Raw genomic sequence first — 12,640 nt, forward strand, 5'->3', positions numbered from 1 at the left:
TTCCCTGTTGTAAAGTCATCTGATCTTTTTCTATTGCCTCTGTGCACCTACTACAGACATATTTTTAATGAATGAACTCGGACGATTTCAACACAACAGAGTTCCAGGAGAGTTTGCTCAAACAATATCTGGTCCACTGATATTCAGGTCTCATAGATCTTGGAAAAGCAGTGAAATGTCTTAGAAGCAATTAAACACTTTGGAGGAGGAGATTAGTTAACATAGTGCCAGTACCAAAAAAAATGAACCAAGGGGATCCAAGGAACCAGAAGCCAGTTAGGCTGGCATCCACCCTGGGCATGAAAATATAGCAGCTGATATGGGAATCAATTAATAAAGAACTACCAGATAGCATTAATTTGTATTTCTATTTATTATGATATAGAAAACTGATCTTGGCAAGGGGATCTGCTTTGATTCTTTGAGAGAATTACCAGTTTAGACAATAATGACATTTTCACAGTTGCGATATACTTGGAGTTCCACAAGATAGAAGCTTTTGTTTCCCACAGTAATAAAAAAGTCAAGCACTATGAAGTATTGAGAAGACACATGCTAAAGACTAAAGAGCTGGCTGACAGAAATTGCTAATAGACATTCTTCTCCAGATGCATGTCTCTGTAATATGACTGAGCACAGCAGCAGAACCAGCTCAGGGAGTACAGAAGACAGGCAGCAGCGCAGGATGGCAGACCCCTTTGGGCTGCACCATGAGGTGTAGGATGGGTGCTACACCCTGACAAGGCTGCAGTGCCATCAATTGCTGCAGCCAGCACATGCCCAGGGTGAAGGGGCACTGGCTGCCCCTGCAGGGAGCCCTGTCTCCCAAAAGCAGCAGTCACTTCCCACTTCTCCAGAGGCTGAAATAAAAGACATCCTCCACCTGGAATATCCTGTTTGGCTCTCTGAACCATTCTCACCTTGTCACCCTCCACTAGTACCCCTCTAATCTTGTCACTTCTCCCCTTTACACTTCTTTTATCACCAAGCAGAACAGGAGGAGGAATACTGCCTAATGTAGTGGAGAACAGGAGAAAGGAAAAGTGATCAAGTGAAGTTAGTAGGAGCCACGGGCAAGGGAGGGGATCCAGTTCCCAAGGTTCAGACCTTACATGCCAGTAAGGTCTAGAAAAGGAAGAGATTACGTGTTCCCACTCACAGCTTTTGCAAGTCTCCTATAGCCTTTCAAAACCTGATGGTACTGTGCCTGCCCAAAATGCTCTTATTTGTCCCTGTTCCCTTTGTCTACTTGCAACTTGTCTACTGCCCCTGGAACTCTTCTCCAGTCTTGTCTGAAACTCCACCGACTCCTAGATTATTTTTGCACAAAATGCTCTCAAAAACCAATTCAACTGTCTTCCTGCAGCAGCTTCTCTTGGCAAACCCTTATCAGCCAAACCAGAACATCCCACTATCTCCCCAGCACCATCCCAGTTCTCTTGTAGCCCACTTAGAGATTAAGTATTCTTTCCTGGAAGCCTTAAAGCGTTTTGTAACTTGTGCCAATGAGAAAAATCTGGTGTGTTAACCTGCAATTATAGAATTGCAAGGTGCTGTGGTACATTAATAACCAGAAAGGATTCAGCAAGTCCCTGATTACTGCACTCACATTAGGGTGTCTATGAAAGGTAAGAAATTGTGATAGAAGGCCTGAGACTGGACAATTTAATGGTCCATTTCTCCTGTTCCTTATGAATGAATGATTAAGCAGAACAAATTATAGCAGCATTCCAGTATCAGAAGGGGGCCTATAAGGATGTTGGAGAGGGACTCTTCATTAGGGACTGTAGTGATAGGACAAGGGATAGCTGGCTCAAACTTAACCAGGGGAAGTTTAGGTTAGGTATAATGAGGAAGTTCTTTACTGTGAGGGTGGTGAGGCACTGGAATGGGCTGCCCAAGGAAGCTGTGAATGCTCCATCCCTGGCAGTGTTCAAGGCCAGGCTGGACAGAGCCTTGGGTGATATGGTTTAGTGTGAGGTGTCCCATGGCAGGGGGGTTGGAACTAGATGATCTTAAGGTCCTTTGCAGCCCTAACTACTCTACGATTCTAAATACTTACTTTTTTAATGTGAGCCAGGTAAAAGTCAATGAAATCTTGCGGTTCATCTGGCACCCCACGTTCCATGTGCATTCTGACCTCTCGCCTTGTAAAAGAGCTCAGGACATCATAGCAAGACAATGCCTTCTTATGAGGACCAGGGAGGCGGCACATCAGCCAGGGGAAGATTTCATACAGCTGTGGGAGTGACACACAAAGTCTCTATCACTAGAAAATGCATTTTAGGCTTACTAAAAAGAGATTGTAATATTCATGTTAGCAGGTGGTTTTGACATGATTCTGACAAAGATTACGCTTATGTTTTGAAGTTGTGAAACAGTGCACTATATAATTTCTGGCTGTGTTAATGGTAAGATTCAAAGTTCCACTGGCTTTCAGCTCAACCACAAGCCAAATTAGAATCATTATAATTAGAATGAATTGTATTAATTTATTCAGTTCATGTATTCAATTACAATGAACTGCATTCATACGTTTAAAGGTAAGATCCTGCCCTCCAGTGGAGAATACCAGGAAGGCAGAAGGAAAGCCGCTGTAAACTATCCCAGCCAGGATGTGCAAAAGCAGTTCATACAACCCAGAGCAAGGGCTGGCTAGCAGCGGCTGGTATAGGAACGCGGTAATCCCCCAAAGAACTCTCAAGATCCTCAATAAAACATGAAACATCTGAAACCCAGAAAAGCTAAAACAGCTACCTGACAATTCTGAGTGCTTCTCTAGAAAAGAAGACAGCATTAGCTGACATAACCTGATTAGTTTTATCCTTCTCTCTTGCACTTTTGGAAAATCTGGCCTAAGAATAGCTGCTTTCTACCTATTCCAATAGCTATAAAGTTCATTCTGATTTTCACTTTATATATTTATGATCGGGTAATTTGCAACATCCTTGTAACTGCAAAGTATTTTCTCTTAATAGTTCTTTTCCTGATGGAAATAAAATCCCACAATTTATTTATCAGCAGAAGTTCTATGCTTTCTCAGTCTTCATTTTGCTGAGCTCTTCTCCTACTCTCATAATTATACTCAAAGAAGCACGTTAGTAGATGTTCACTGAAGGCTGGCTGGCTGTGATAGCCTGTACTTCAGCCTTTTTTGAAGATCAGTTTTTATTGTCACACATACAATTATCAATTAATCATTGCCTTATCACAGAGAGGTAGTAGTCCAGCCTCACAGATCTACGTGAGATTCACACAGAACTTCAGATCCATTTTGGTTAGTTCCACTTCTGATATTGTTCAGAAGCCCTCCATGCAGCTGTCTGACTAATCATATATGATTTCCCAGATCACAGAGTTTCCTACTTTCAAAATGCATGCACTTTCTGGCTACCATGGCACCCTAACTGTAAGTGGAATTTAGCTTTCAATGTTCAAGACAAGAACTGAGTCCATACACCTTCCCACTACCAGTCTTGCCAAAACTCCTCCTCCATTTCTGGAGGGGCCCAGTCCATAGCATTCTCCTGTTTGGTGCTGGACGAGATGGAATCCAGTTAAGAAATGGTGGTGTGGATGCAGCAATGTCCACTTTTTACGTAATACTGAGTACCCTTTGCATCTAGGAAGTGGGAAGATTGCAGCCTTCCCTTTGGAATGGTTTGAACCCTTTGTTCTTATTTCCCAGAACAGTATCTAAACCATCAGAATAAAGCAAAGCTTAGTTGGGAAAGAGAATATACCTCCTTTTCTTCTCTCTATCCCAAAAGCCGGTCTCCCCTGCCACCACTACACACAACTTATAGGACCAAAACTATGCTAAGCAAAAGGGAAGCTGGTCATAACTCAATGAGAAGAATGCTCCATGGAATGTGGGAGTAAATCTCTGTGCTACAGGGACTGCTTACTTTTTTTTTTTTTTACATTACGAGGCTACTGTATAAGATGTATGGGACAACTTCAGAAGTGGAACCAGAACCAGAACTCCTGGGCAACTTTGACCACACTTCTGCGCAAAGCAGGCCTCTCCTAGTGACAGGTAAGACCTGAACTCTCAGAATAGCACTGACTGTTTTGATTGCCAAGCTTACGGGTGTATTTGCTGGCTTAGCATTTACTAATTTCTGCTGCTTGCACGTAGACCTGCTTCTCAGTCAGGGTGAGGAAATGGAATTTCGCTGGGAAGTCTTCAAGTCTCCAATTCTTATAGAGGAAATGGAGCTCAGTAGCCAATGGCAAAACACTTACATATTTGAAAGATTATTCTCTCACTCTCTTCATTCACCCATTCAAAAATTTTGCCTAGCAGCTACCTCTTGAATCCGCATTTCTCACTTTCTGCCTTATTCAGGAAAAGACAACAGCTTACTTACATGATGAATAAAGCTGCCTCCAAATTTGAATAGATGCTCTGTGGCTCTGATCAGGTCATGGAAGGTTTCATCCTCTCTGGAGAAGCGATGTCCATAAACAACAGCACAAATTACATTTGAGACAGAATGAACAAGAGAGAAAGAAGGATCCATGGGTTTCCCTGCAACCATAATAATAAATGTTACTGTTAGTGCCTCTTGTCTGCTTTAGTGAAATGAGAGTACCTTATAGGTTACCCAAAGACAGCATTGCATTTCACAGAGAAGCAGCAATCTTCTTACAAAGTCAAACATCTTCAGAACTATGGTTCAACCTCATAAACCCAGGATGTGTGGCACCCTAAAGTAGCATCAGATGTGTAAAATACTTAATAATATGATAAAGCAAATTTAGAGCTAAGAAAAAAAAATCTATGCAAATTTGCTGTCTGGCAAATTCAAAATGTCTTAAGCATAGGAATGTCTGAAAACACTATAGCCAAAGGGAATCTGAGGAGAGAACCATAAGAAGAGGGCCAGCCTTATTCAGCAAGGACATAAATACATGTAAGGCTACTATATTTTGCCTGACTTTGATAGAGGTGTACAACCTCTTGTAAGACAGAACGTCATAAACTCCTTTCACCATATTCTGTCATAACCGATTTTAAAGTAATTCCTGGAAAACCTAATCCCAATAAAACTATTTTGTCAGTCCAGAATAAACTACTGTAAACAACTCTATGTATGTACTAATGCAACTCTCTAGCACCCACTGCATGATTCTGATCACCAACTTATTGGTCTGGGTGCTTTTTTTCCTGCGCACATAGTCACATCTCAAACTCTCTTAGTTCTTAAACCATGAGATTGGTCTGGATGTAATTACTTTTAATTGATACAATGCTAGCCACAGCATGTTCTGATTTACTGTGCCTTTGCATAATGACGAGTATTGAGAAATCCAACTCACATGCTCCTAGCTGGTCTGATCAGGGTAAAATGTTGTAACGAAGACAAGATTTTCATCACTGCTTTACAGAGAGCATGCAAATGGTGTTAGAAGCCTTAATCCATCTGCATTGAGAATGTGTCCATACCTTTATGCACCAGCACCGTACATGAGCCAGCAATGTGCCCTTCAGGCAAAGGCCAGCATCATCCTGGGCTGCATTAGGGAAGTCATTGCTGGCAGGTCAAGGGAGGTGATCCTTCCCCTCTGATCAACACTGGTGAGACCCATGTGGAGTACTGGGTCCTGTTCTGAGCTCCCCAGTACAAAAAAGACATCAACATGCTGGAACAAGTTGAGTAAAGGTCCACAAGGACAACTAAGGGATTGGAGCAGCTGATGTAAGAGAGAGACTGTTTAGTCTGGAGAAGGCTCAGGGAAGTATCTTAAGTGTGTATAAATACCTGGTGGAGAGGAATAAAGAATATGGAGCTAGAATTTTCTCAGTATTATAAAGTGAGGCAATGGGCAAAAATTTAAATACATAAAGTCTGCCTAAACATAAGAAATTTTTTTACTCTAGAGCTGACTGAACACTGGAACAGGTTACCCAGAGAGGTGGTGAAGTCTCCATTCTTGCAGATACTTAAAATCCAACTGGTCTCAGGCATAAGAAACCTACTCTGATTTGAGAAGTTAGACTAGATCATCTTCAGATATACCTTTCCACTTTAAGCATTCTATGATATAAATAATAAATAAGCTCCAGTTTTGCTCCCAATTTTAGTAGTTTTGTAAATAACTTTGAACAAGAATAGTCTCTTTGAAAACCCAGGACTGGGGTCTTTGCATTTTCAGTGCATAGACACTATAAGACCCTGTACACTCTCTTGTGGAACAAAAGCTGCCCTTAATTTCAGAGCAGCACAGAGAAGTTCATACACTAAAAACATCAGACTAATGACAAAAATGAATCAGTATTTATTGCAGAGATACCTTTCATGCTTGCAAAGAAGGCTACAAGGTAGTGGGCCTCTTCTTGAACTCGATGCTCCAGACCTCTTTTCCCCAGACCAAGGTCACGTAAAGTCCTCAGGGCAAACCTTCTTTGCTGCTTCCAGGTGTGACCAGTTGCCAGCATAATCCCTGCACCCATTCAAAGAAGAGCTCTTTATTATGCTATTTACTATAGATAAAGACTACATTAAGAGATTTAGTAAACCACAGAATTAAACTATTGCATTGCCTATGAACACAAAGACAGAAAGGAACAACTGTGGCATATAAGCATGTGGACAGTGCTAAAATGGACAGACTCAAGTGAGTAATAAGATGACTTGCAGGATTAAGCTTGATCCAAGACAGACAGTTATCTTGGAAAGTTTGACACCTGCTTCTCTAGATGCTCTCTGAAGTGCTTACCTCCCACTCTCTTCTATGCTTGCAGCACACCTGATGAGGGTAATAACTCTCATGAGGGGAAAAGAGTTCTGATTGTCCACAGTCAGGGAGAAAAGCTCCTGTCCACAGGGCATAAAAGTTCAGTACCTAGGCTTTGTGACAAATATTGTCAGGAGAAATAAACATCATATACTAACAGGATCTTTATTATAAGAATCATCAGTGACTGAAACAACTTCAAATTACAAATATTTAAGGAACTAGGTTTCCTTAAAACATGTTGAGGTCCCAGATAAAAGTTGTTTCATAATGCATGAAACACAAAAATCAGGAGATTGGGAATTTCCAGTATGATGGGGGAGTTTGAAACCTACAGCAAGGTTGAAACAGAAATGTACTGAACTTCTAGATGCAAATGTAAGAGTAAGAGAATGTGCACAAAAGGAAGGAATTGAGAAGACCCCTTGATCAAGCTTATTCTTCAGCTGAAAACATAATGGTGGGAGGCAGCAAGTCCAGGACAGGAAGTGTGGCATTTCCTGTTCTTCCACTTCTCTGTGGCACAACCTACCACTGCCTCATCTCATCACCTCTTAATCTGTTCCAGTGGATATTTCACACAAGGCATTATGAACCTCTTTTTGTTTGCTGGTCATCTCCTACTACTACACAAAGGTTATTTCACCTGTCTCTACTTTGCAGTTCACCTGGCAGTCATCCTCACAGACAAACCCTGCTACTGTAGTACTTCTGGAAGAGGTTACAAGCTACAAAAGAGCTGCAATTTGTCAAGACGAGGTTTCTGTGCAGTATTTACGGCAAGAAATTCTCACCTTTTCCTTTGGCCATGGCTCTGAAGAAAGGAGACACTAGCCTCCCAGAAACGTCTTCAGGGTGCGTGGTCATACCATCCTTAACTGCTTGAAATCCATTCAATACGATCACTGGGGCCCATCCAAACCATAAGGTGAATATGTTGCCATGAATTTTTGCCAGCTATAGATGGGAGAGAAGCCAGGAAAGCACAGACGAAATCCCACACACTGCTAGCAAACAGAGGATGAACCTGTTTTAACACTGATTACAAGACCAGCCCTAAGGTGGAATGATTTTCTCCATCTTTCCCACAAGATCACAGTTATCTGTGAGAAAGCATGAATGTCTCTTCAGCACTTTCTGTTGGAAACAAATGAATATTCCATCTTTTCAGAGCTACAGAGCTATGCCAAGAAACATTGGGTACTTTCTCTTACTGTACATAAGCCAAGGCTCAGTTCACACTGATTCATGTGATAAAGGGTATTTTCTATGAAAGAATTTATTTCAAAAGGGTTTCTTGCACAGGTGAAGTGGCACAAAGGGAACAGAAACATCAGAGGAGTAACTCACTTGCAGAGACTGGACCAGTTACTTTCTTCTTCTCACCTGCCCATTTGCATATTTAGGTGCTGGAACTTGAGTAAGACTATTCTGTCTGACAGTGTCCTTTACTTCCCATCTGAACCTGCCACTTGGTCAGGATAACTGGTGTGCCTCGTCCAAATCACAGTGACAGAAGCCACCAGAGCTGTCTATTGAGAATCCTGAAAGCACTGCTAGGGCCAATAAAAGGAAATAGAGGTGGCTTTGTGCACAGTAGTGTTCCTCACAAAACAACTAACAAAAGATTCATGGGGGTTATTTTTGATCCCATTAATAGAAAAAAGCATATACACACATAGTACATCTTAAGTATCTATTTACTGTTCAAGCTAGAGAGTGCCAGTGCTTGGAAAGCTAAAAATCCATGTTGTAAAAGTAACTTTTTTTAACTTGTATTTCTTTTCCCCAACTGCAAATCTGACATAGTATCCCTAAAGGTATTTAATCCTAAAAAATATCAATTTTCATGCAAATTAGTGGTAAGTGGTGATGGAAGGATATCAAGCTTAATATTAATTTAACAAATTCAGTGTTAAAAGGTGATGGGTTTAAGAGCAGAGTTATTTTCACACACTCAGAACTTACAATGCTACTTTTCTTAGCCTGGTAAATTACTTCATGCTGCAATAACTTTTTCTTATTTTGCCAGCCAAACCAGCAGCTCTGAACCAGACCAAGAGCAAATATCCTATCATCTAGTTAGCAATTACAGTATGCTACCAATGTACTTTTGGGAGAAGATGTTTTCATATGGCAAACAAAATGAGAAATGGGAAATTACAAAGACTTCTGAACAAGTAGGAGTATCTGAAAATAAATACCTTCATGAGGAGATCACGATTAAACTGAAAGTTCAGCTGTATCAAGGTCCCAAAAACTGGGAGAGGGATTGGTCCAGGAGGAAGCTGTCTCCGTACTCGTTGCAACTTTAAAAACTGCATTATTAGAAGAAATACAGCCACGGCTATAAGAAACTGACTTATTGTCAACATTTTAACAGCTGCTTTTACCAGCTCGTCCTCATTGGAAATAGTCTATTGAAGCTATTAAGGCTGGTTGTTCAACCGGTTTCTTCATAAGAGTTTCAATTTCATATAATAAATATTCCCCGCCCCAACCCTCCCTCTTTATTATCTACCACTCCTTTTTTGTCCCACTTATTGCATTATCATGCTCAGGCATATTTAATAAGTGCATACCTCTCTCCCTCTTCTCATTCAGAATATATTTATCAAATATGAATCACAGGACTTGTAGGAATAGTGTCTTAAAAGACTAGGGCCAAGATTTTCTAGGCAATGTATGCATATATACCCACATGTAAATTCTCCATCTAATTTTATGAAACAATTGTGGATGGTACAAATACTTCATGAATGCTTTTAGAAAAGCAATAGCCATACATTTAAATTAAGCACAGAAGTATAAGTGGACATTAAATCTTGAAGTTTTTGAAATGTTTTGTATATATTCCATGTACACATATACCCAGTAATGGCAAGGCTGATAAAACTTAAAAGCCCACATTTATCTTAAGATGCATATCCGAGTACCTAGTGCTTAATACTAAAAGCAAAATCTGTTAGGTTTTCAAATGTAATTGAAAACATAACTGATTTAATATATAACCTTTTTTCTTTTTTTCTAACCTATTTGCAATAGTTCACTGAGGGTTTTGCCTGCTTTTCAATTTGCCTTTGCAATCTTCACATAAAGGTGGATAGCCTAGGGGATACTTTGAGCAATCATCAAAAAGCTTGCCAGATAAATCAAGCACTGCTGCATACAGAAAGTACCAAGTACATCTGAAACACAGGGCAGAAGACAAAAAAAAAAAAGAAGAAAAACCTAAATGTCCTACTGGGAATCTTGAGCTACAACAAGAACTAAGAGCCCAGCAAGAACTAGTCATGACACACATGTCCTGCACTTGGCAACTTGGGAATAAACACAGTCTGTAGTCAAACCTCCTTGCCAAGCCTCAACATATGCAGGAACTATAAACCCAGCATCAGGGAAGTTTACATGCCTGCAATCAGACCATGAAAAGCACATGAGAGGGATTCTAGGCATCACATAACAGTGACAGTTACAGCCCTGTTTTGCAGCTGTAGATTGAAATGCTAATGCATAAGTGCTTCCCTGTGAAGAACACCCATCCCCTGAAACAAAACACTCTAAAAAAAAATAAATATAAAAATACATTTTCACTAATTTCCTGAAAACTGGCTAAGATGACTTGAGCATCAGCTTGCTTTTTTCAAGTGCCCTGGCTTTGAGACAGAAACTGTTTCACAGGATTTGTGGCTCTGGGACATGAAACACCCTTATCCAGGAAGAGCTGCCTGGAGTTTGCTAGCCCGCAGCTTCCAGACCTCCAAGTCCATTATCCTCCAACCACTGCACTTCGTTACCACTAAAGCATAACTGATTAATATGTTTTAATGAAGAAAGGGATGTTTCTACGTTTTTACAAAAGCTTTGCTGCTTTACAATAAAAAGCTTATTTTTCAAGGCACTCATTTCTAATCTAACTCTCTTCTTCCATAGGGAAAAAAAAATCTTATAAGAAAGACATTCTGGTAAGTTTTATCTGCTCTGTATCCAATGGAATTTTACAAAATCTAGTTAAGGTTAATCAATTTATTGGAATTTTTCATGTGGAATCAATGTAGTACACTCCCTGGTCTTTTAGATATTCAAAGATTTTCCATCTTCTCACCAGGAAGTGCCATTTTTGTTGAGTGATCTTTTCCACAGGGAAGTGAAGAAGTTAAGGCCCTTGGCCTTCACTCCCTCCACAGCAGCAGCCTCACAACAGGACCTCTTTCTTTAGCCTTGCAGCCTTGAGTTTTCACATATCAGTTATTTCTCACAAATCCCTTGTCAGATTCACCCACGCCTTTCATCACAGTCTTAAACATCAGCCTAAAGCTCTTCCTTCCTTACTCCTTTGCCTTCATTTCTTCAACAAGTTCCTCTGGGATGGGGATCCGTGTCTCCTCTCATGCTCTGACCACTTCAGGAGGTTTTAAAATCTTTTTCTGGTGGTGTTTTTCCTGGGGAGGAAGTTGATTTCCTGTCTTTCCCAGACTTTGGCCCTCTGCTTCCTTCCATGAAGTCAACTCCTTGTCCTGGCAGCAGTCACGTTCTCTTTCCCTGCCTGAAATGTGGGCAACATCACAGGGCAGGATCAGCCAGGAAAAAATAGGGCAGCTGAAAAGACAAAATGGAGCTGAACAGAAAGCAGATTAGGACTTGCAGTCACCACTGTGCTGGAGAAGGAAGTGGGCATGAGGAAGCACATCCAAGCCCCAGCCCCCCCCACCTCCTCTCTCTGAAGAGCTTCATGACACAGTCATGTAAGCCATTCCCTGCCAGCCAGCAGCCTGCCTTCCCCTCAGGTTGTCTCCAGGCACCAGTCCAGGTGCTTTTTCCCAGATCTTTCCGCAACATTCGCCTATGACAGCTTGGTTGCCGCCCCACTGCCCTCTCAAAATGGCAGCCACAGCATTCCCTATGTGCTGGCCAGCTCCTAAAACAGCTTCCCTACCACAGCATGAGGTGGCCACTGGCATTGCATCATGCCACCCCTTTGCACTGGCTAAAGACCACATTTCTCTCTACTCAGCTGGTCTTTATCTGTATCTTCTCTTTACCCAGCATCATCTCCCTCTTCCTGAGGAACTACATTAAATTCCCATCTTTCTCTCCACCAGGTAACAACCTAGGACTAAACAGGATATATATGCTTTAACATTATATTTCTATAGCAGGCAACAGAATTCCAAAATCCTTCTTAGATCTCCAGTTCCTCCAGGGCTATCTTTGCTCTTGCCAGATTTCTAAGTGTAAAACTCTGAAACATCGGGGTCCACTTAATTTTTTCGGTATTTCACTAAGATGGCACAGCTCCTTGACCCATGCATATTAAACACAGTAACTCATCCCTAGCCATGATTTTTGAGTAGTAACCTTTTTCAAGCCTTTTAGGAGGATTCAGACACTGTAGCATGTAGCCAACACAACATCTCCTATCTCCCTGCATGATGGGTTTCTTAAATGATGAAGCAACAGCTGCAGGGACTCAATCCCCACCAGGGATGTGGAAAATCCTGGGAACACGGGTTAAGATTCAGAAAACCAGGAAACAAGGACCGAGTGATTTTTGTTCCATGTGCAGAAGCAGCGATACTCTGATGCTGATTACATTCTCCAGAACTTGACACATTTTCACAACAAAATGTAGTTGGCAATACTGTTAGCAATGACCTACCAGAGAGAAGGGAGAAGCTGGCACTTACCCATTTGGGGTTTTTTTTCTTAAGCTTTCTGACAACTGCTCCTTCTCCAAAATAGTATTTTCTTACTGCTGTTAGTGACAATAAAGCCTGCTTGTGGAGGTGAAGTGGCTGCAATCCATACCATAACTATCATCTTTTTATCTTAATGTGTACAGAACAATGCTGTTAGGGAACATAACTATGGCTACTCTGCATGTAATTTAAAAAAC

General features: G+C 41.1%; 1 protein-coding gene across 5 annotated transcripts in view; it reads right to left on the minus strand.

Moving 5' to 3' along the window:
• Nucleotides 1-12,640, minus strand: part of LOC136011881 (cytochrome P450 2J4-like) — a 45,769-nt gene that overhangs the window by 17,419 nt on the left and 15,710 nt on the right. For 3 of the 5 annotated variants that reach the window (XR_010611496.1, XM_065674390.1, XM_065674394.1), the window contains exons 4-8: nucleotides 8,949-9,062; nucleotides 7,539-7,701; nucleotides 6,301-6,450; nucleotides 4,374-4,534; nucleotides 2,063-2,239 (exon numbers count right to left, since the gene is read on the minus strand). Coding sequence is in view for 4 of the 5 variants with exons in the window: in XM_065674390.1 (XP_065530462.1) it covers nucleotides 2,063-2,239; nucleotides 4,374-4,534; nucleotides 6,301-6,450; nucleotides 7,539-7,701; nucleotides 8,949-9,062 (765 nt within the window). In the remaining variant the exon portion in view is untranslated. Of the gene's footprint in view, nucleotides 1-2,062; nucleotides 2,240-4,373; nucleotides 4,535-6,300; nucleotides 6,451-7,538; nucleotides 7,702-8,948; nucleotides 9,063-10,849; nucleotides 10,876-12,640 lie in introns of those variants that run through there. The other 2 variants (XM_065674393.1, XM_065674391.1) reach the window with 2 other exon arrangements.

This window comes from Lathamus discolor, chromosome 3 (assembly GCF_037157495.1).
Source record: "Lathamus discolor isolate bLatDis1 chromosome 3, bLatDis1.hap1, whole genome shotgun sequence".
Classification (NCBI taxonomy): domain Eukaryota; kingdom Metazoa; phylum Chordata; class Aves; order Psittaciformes; family Psittacidae; genus Lathamus; species Lathamus discolor.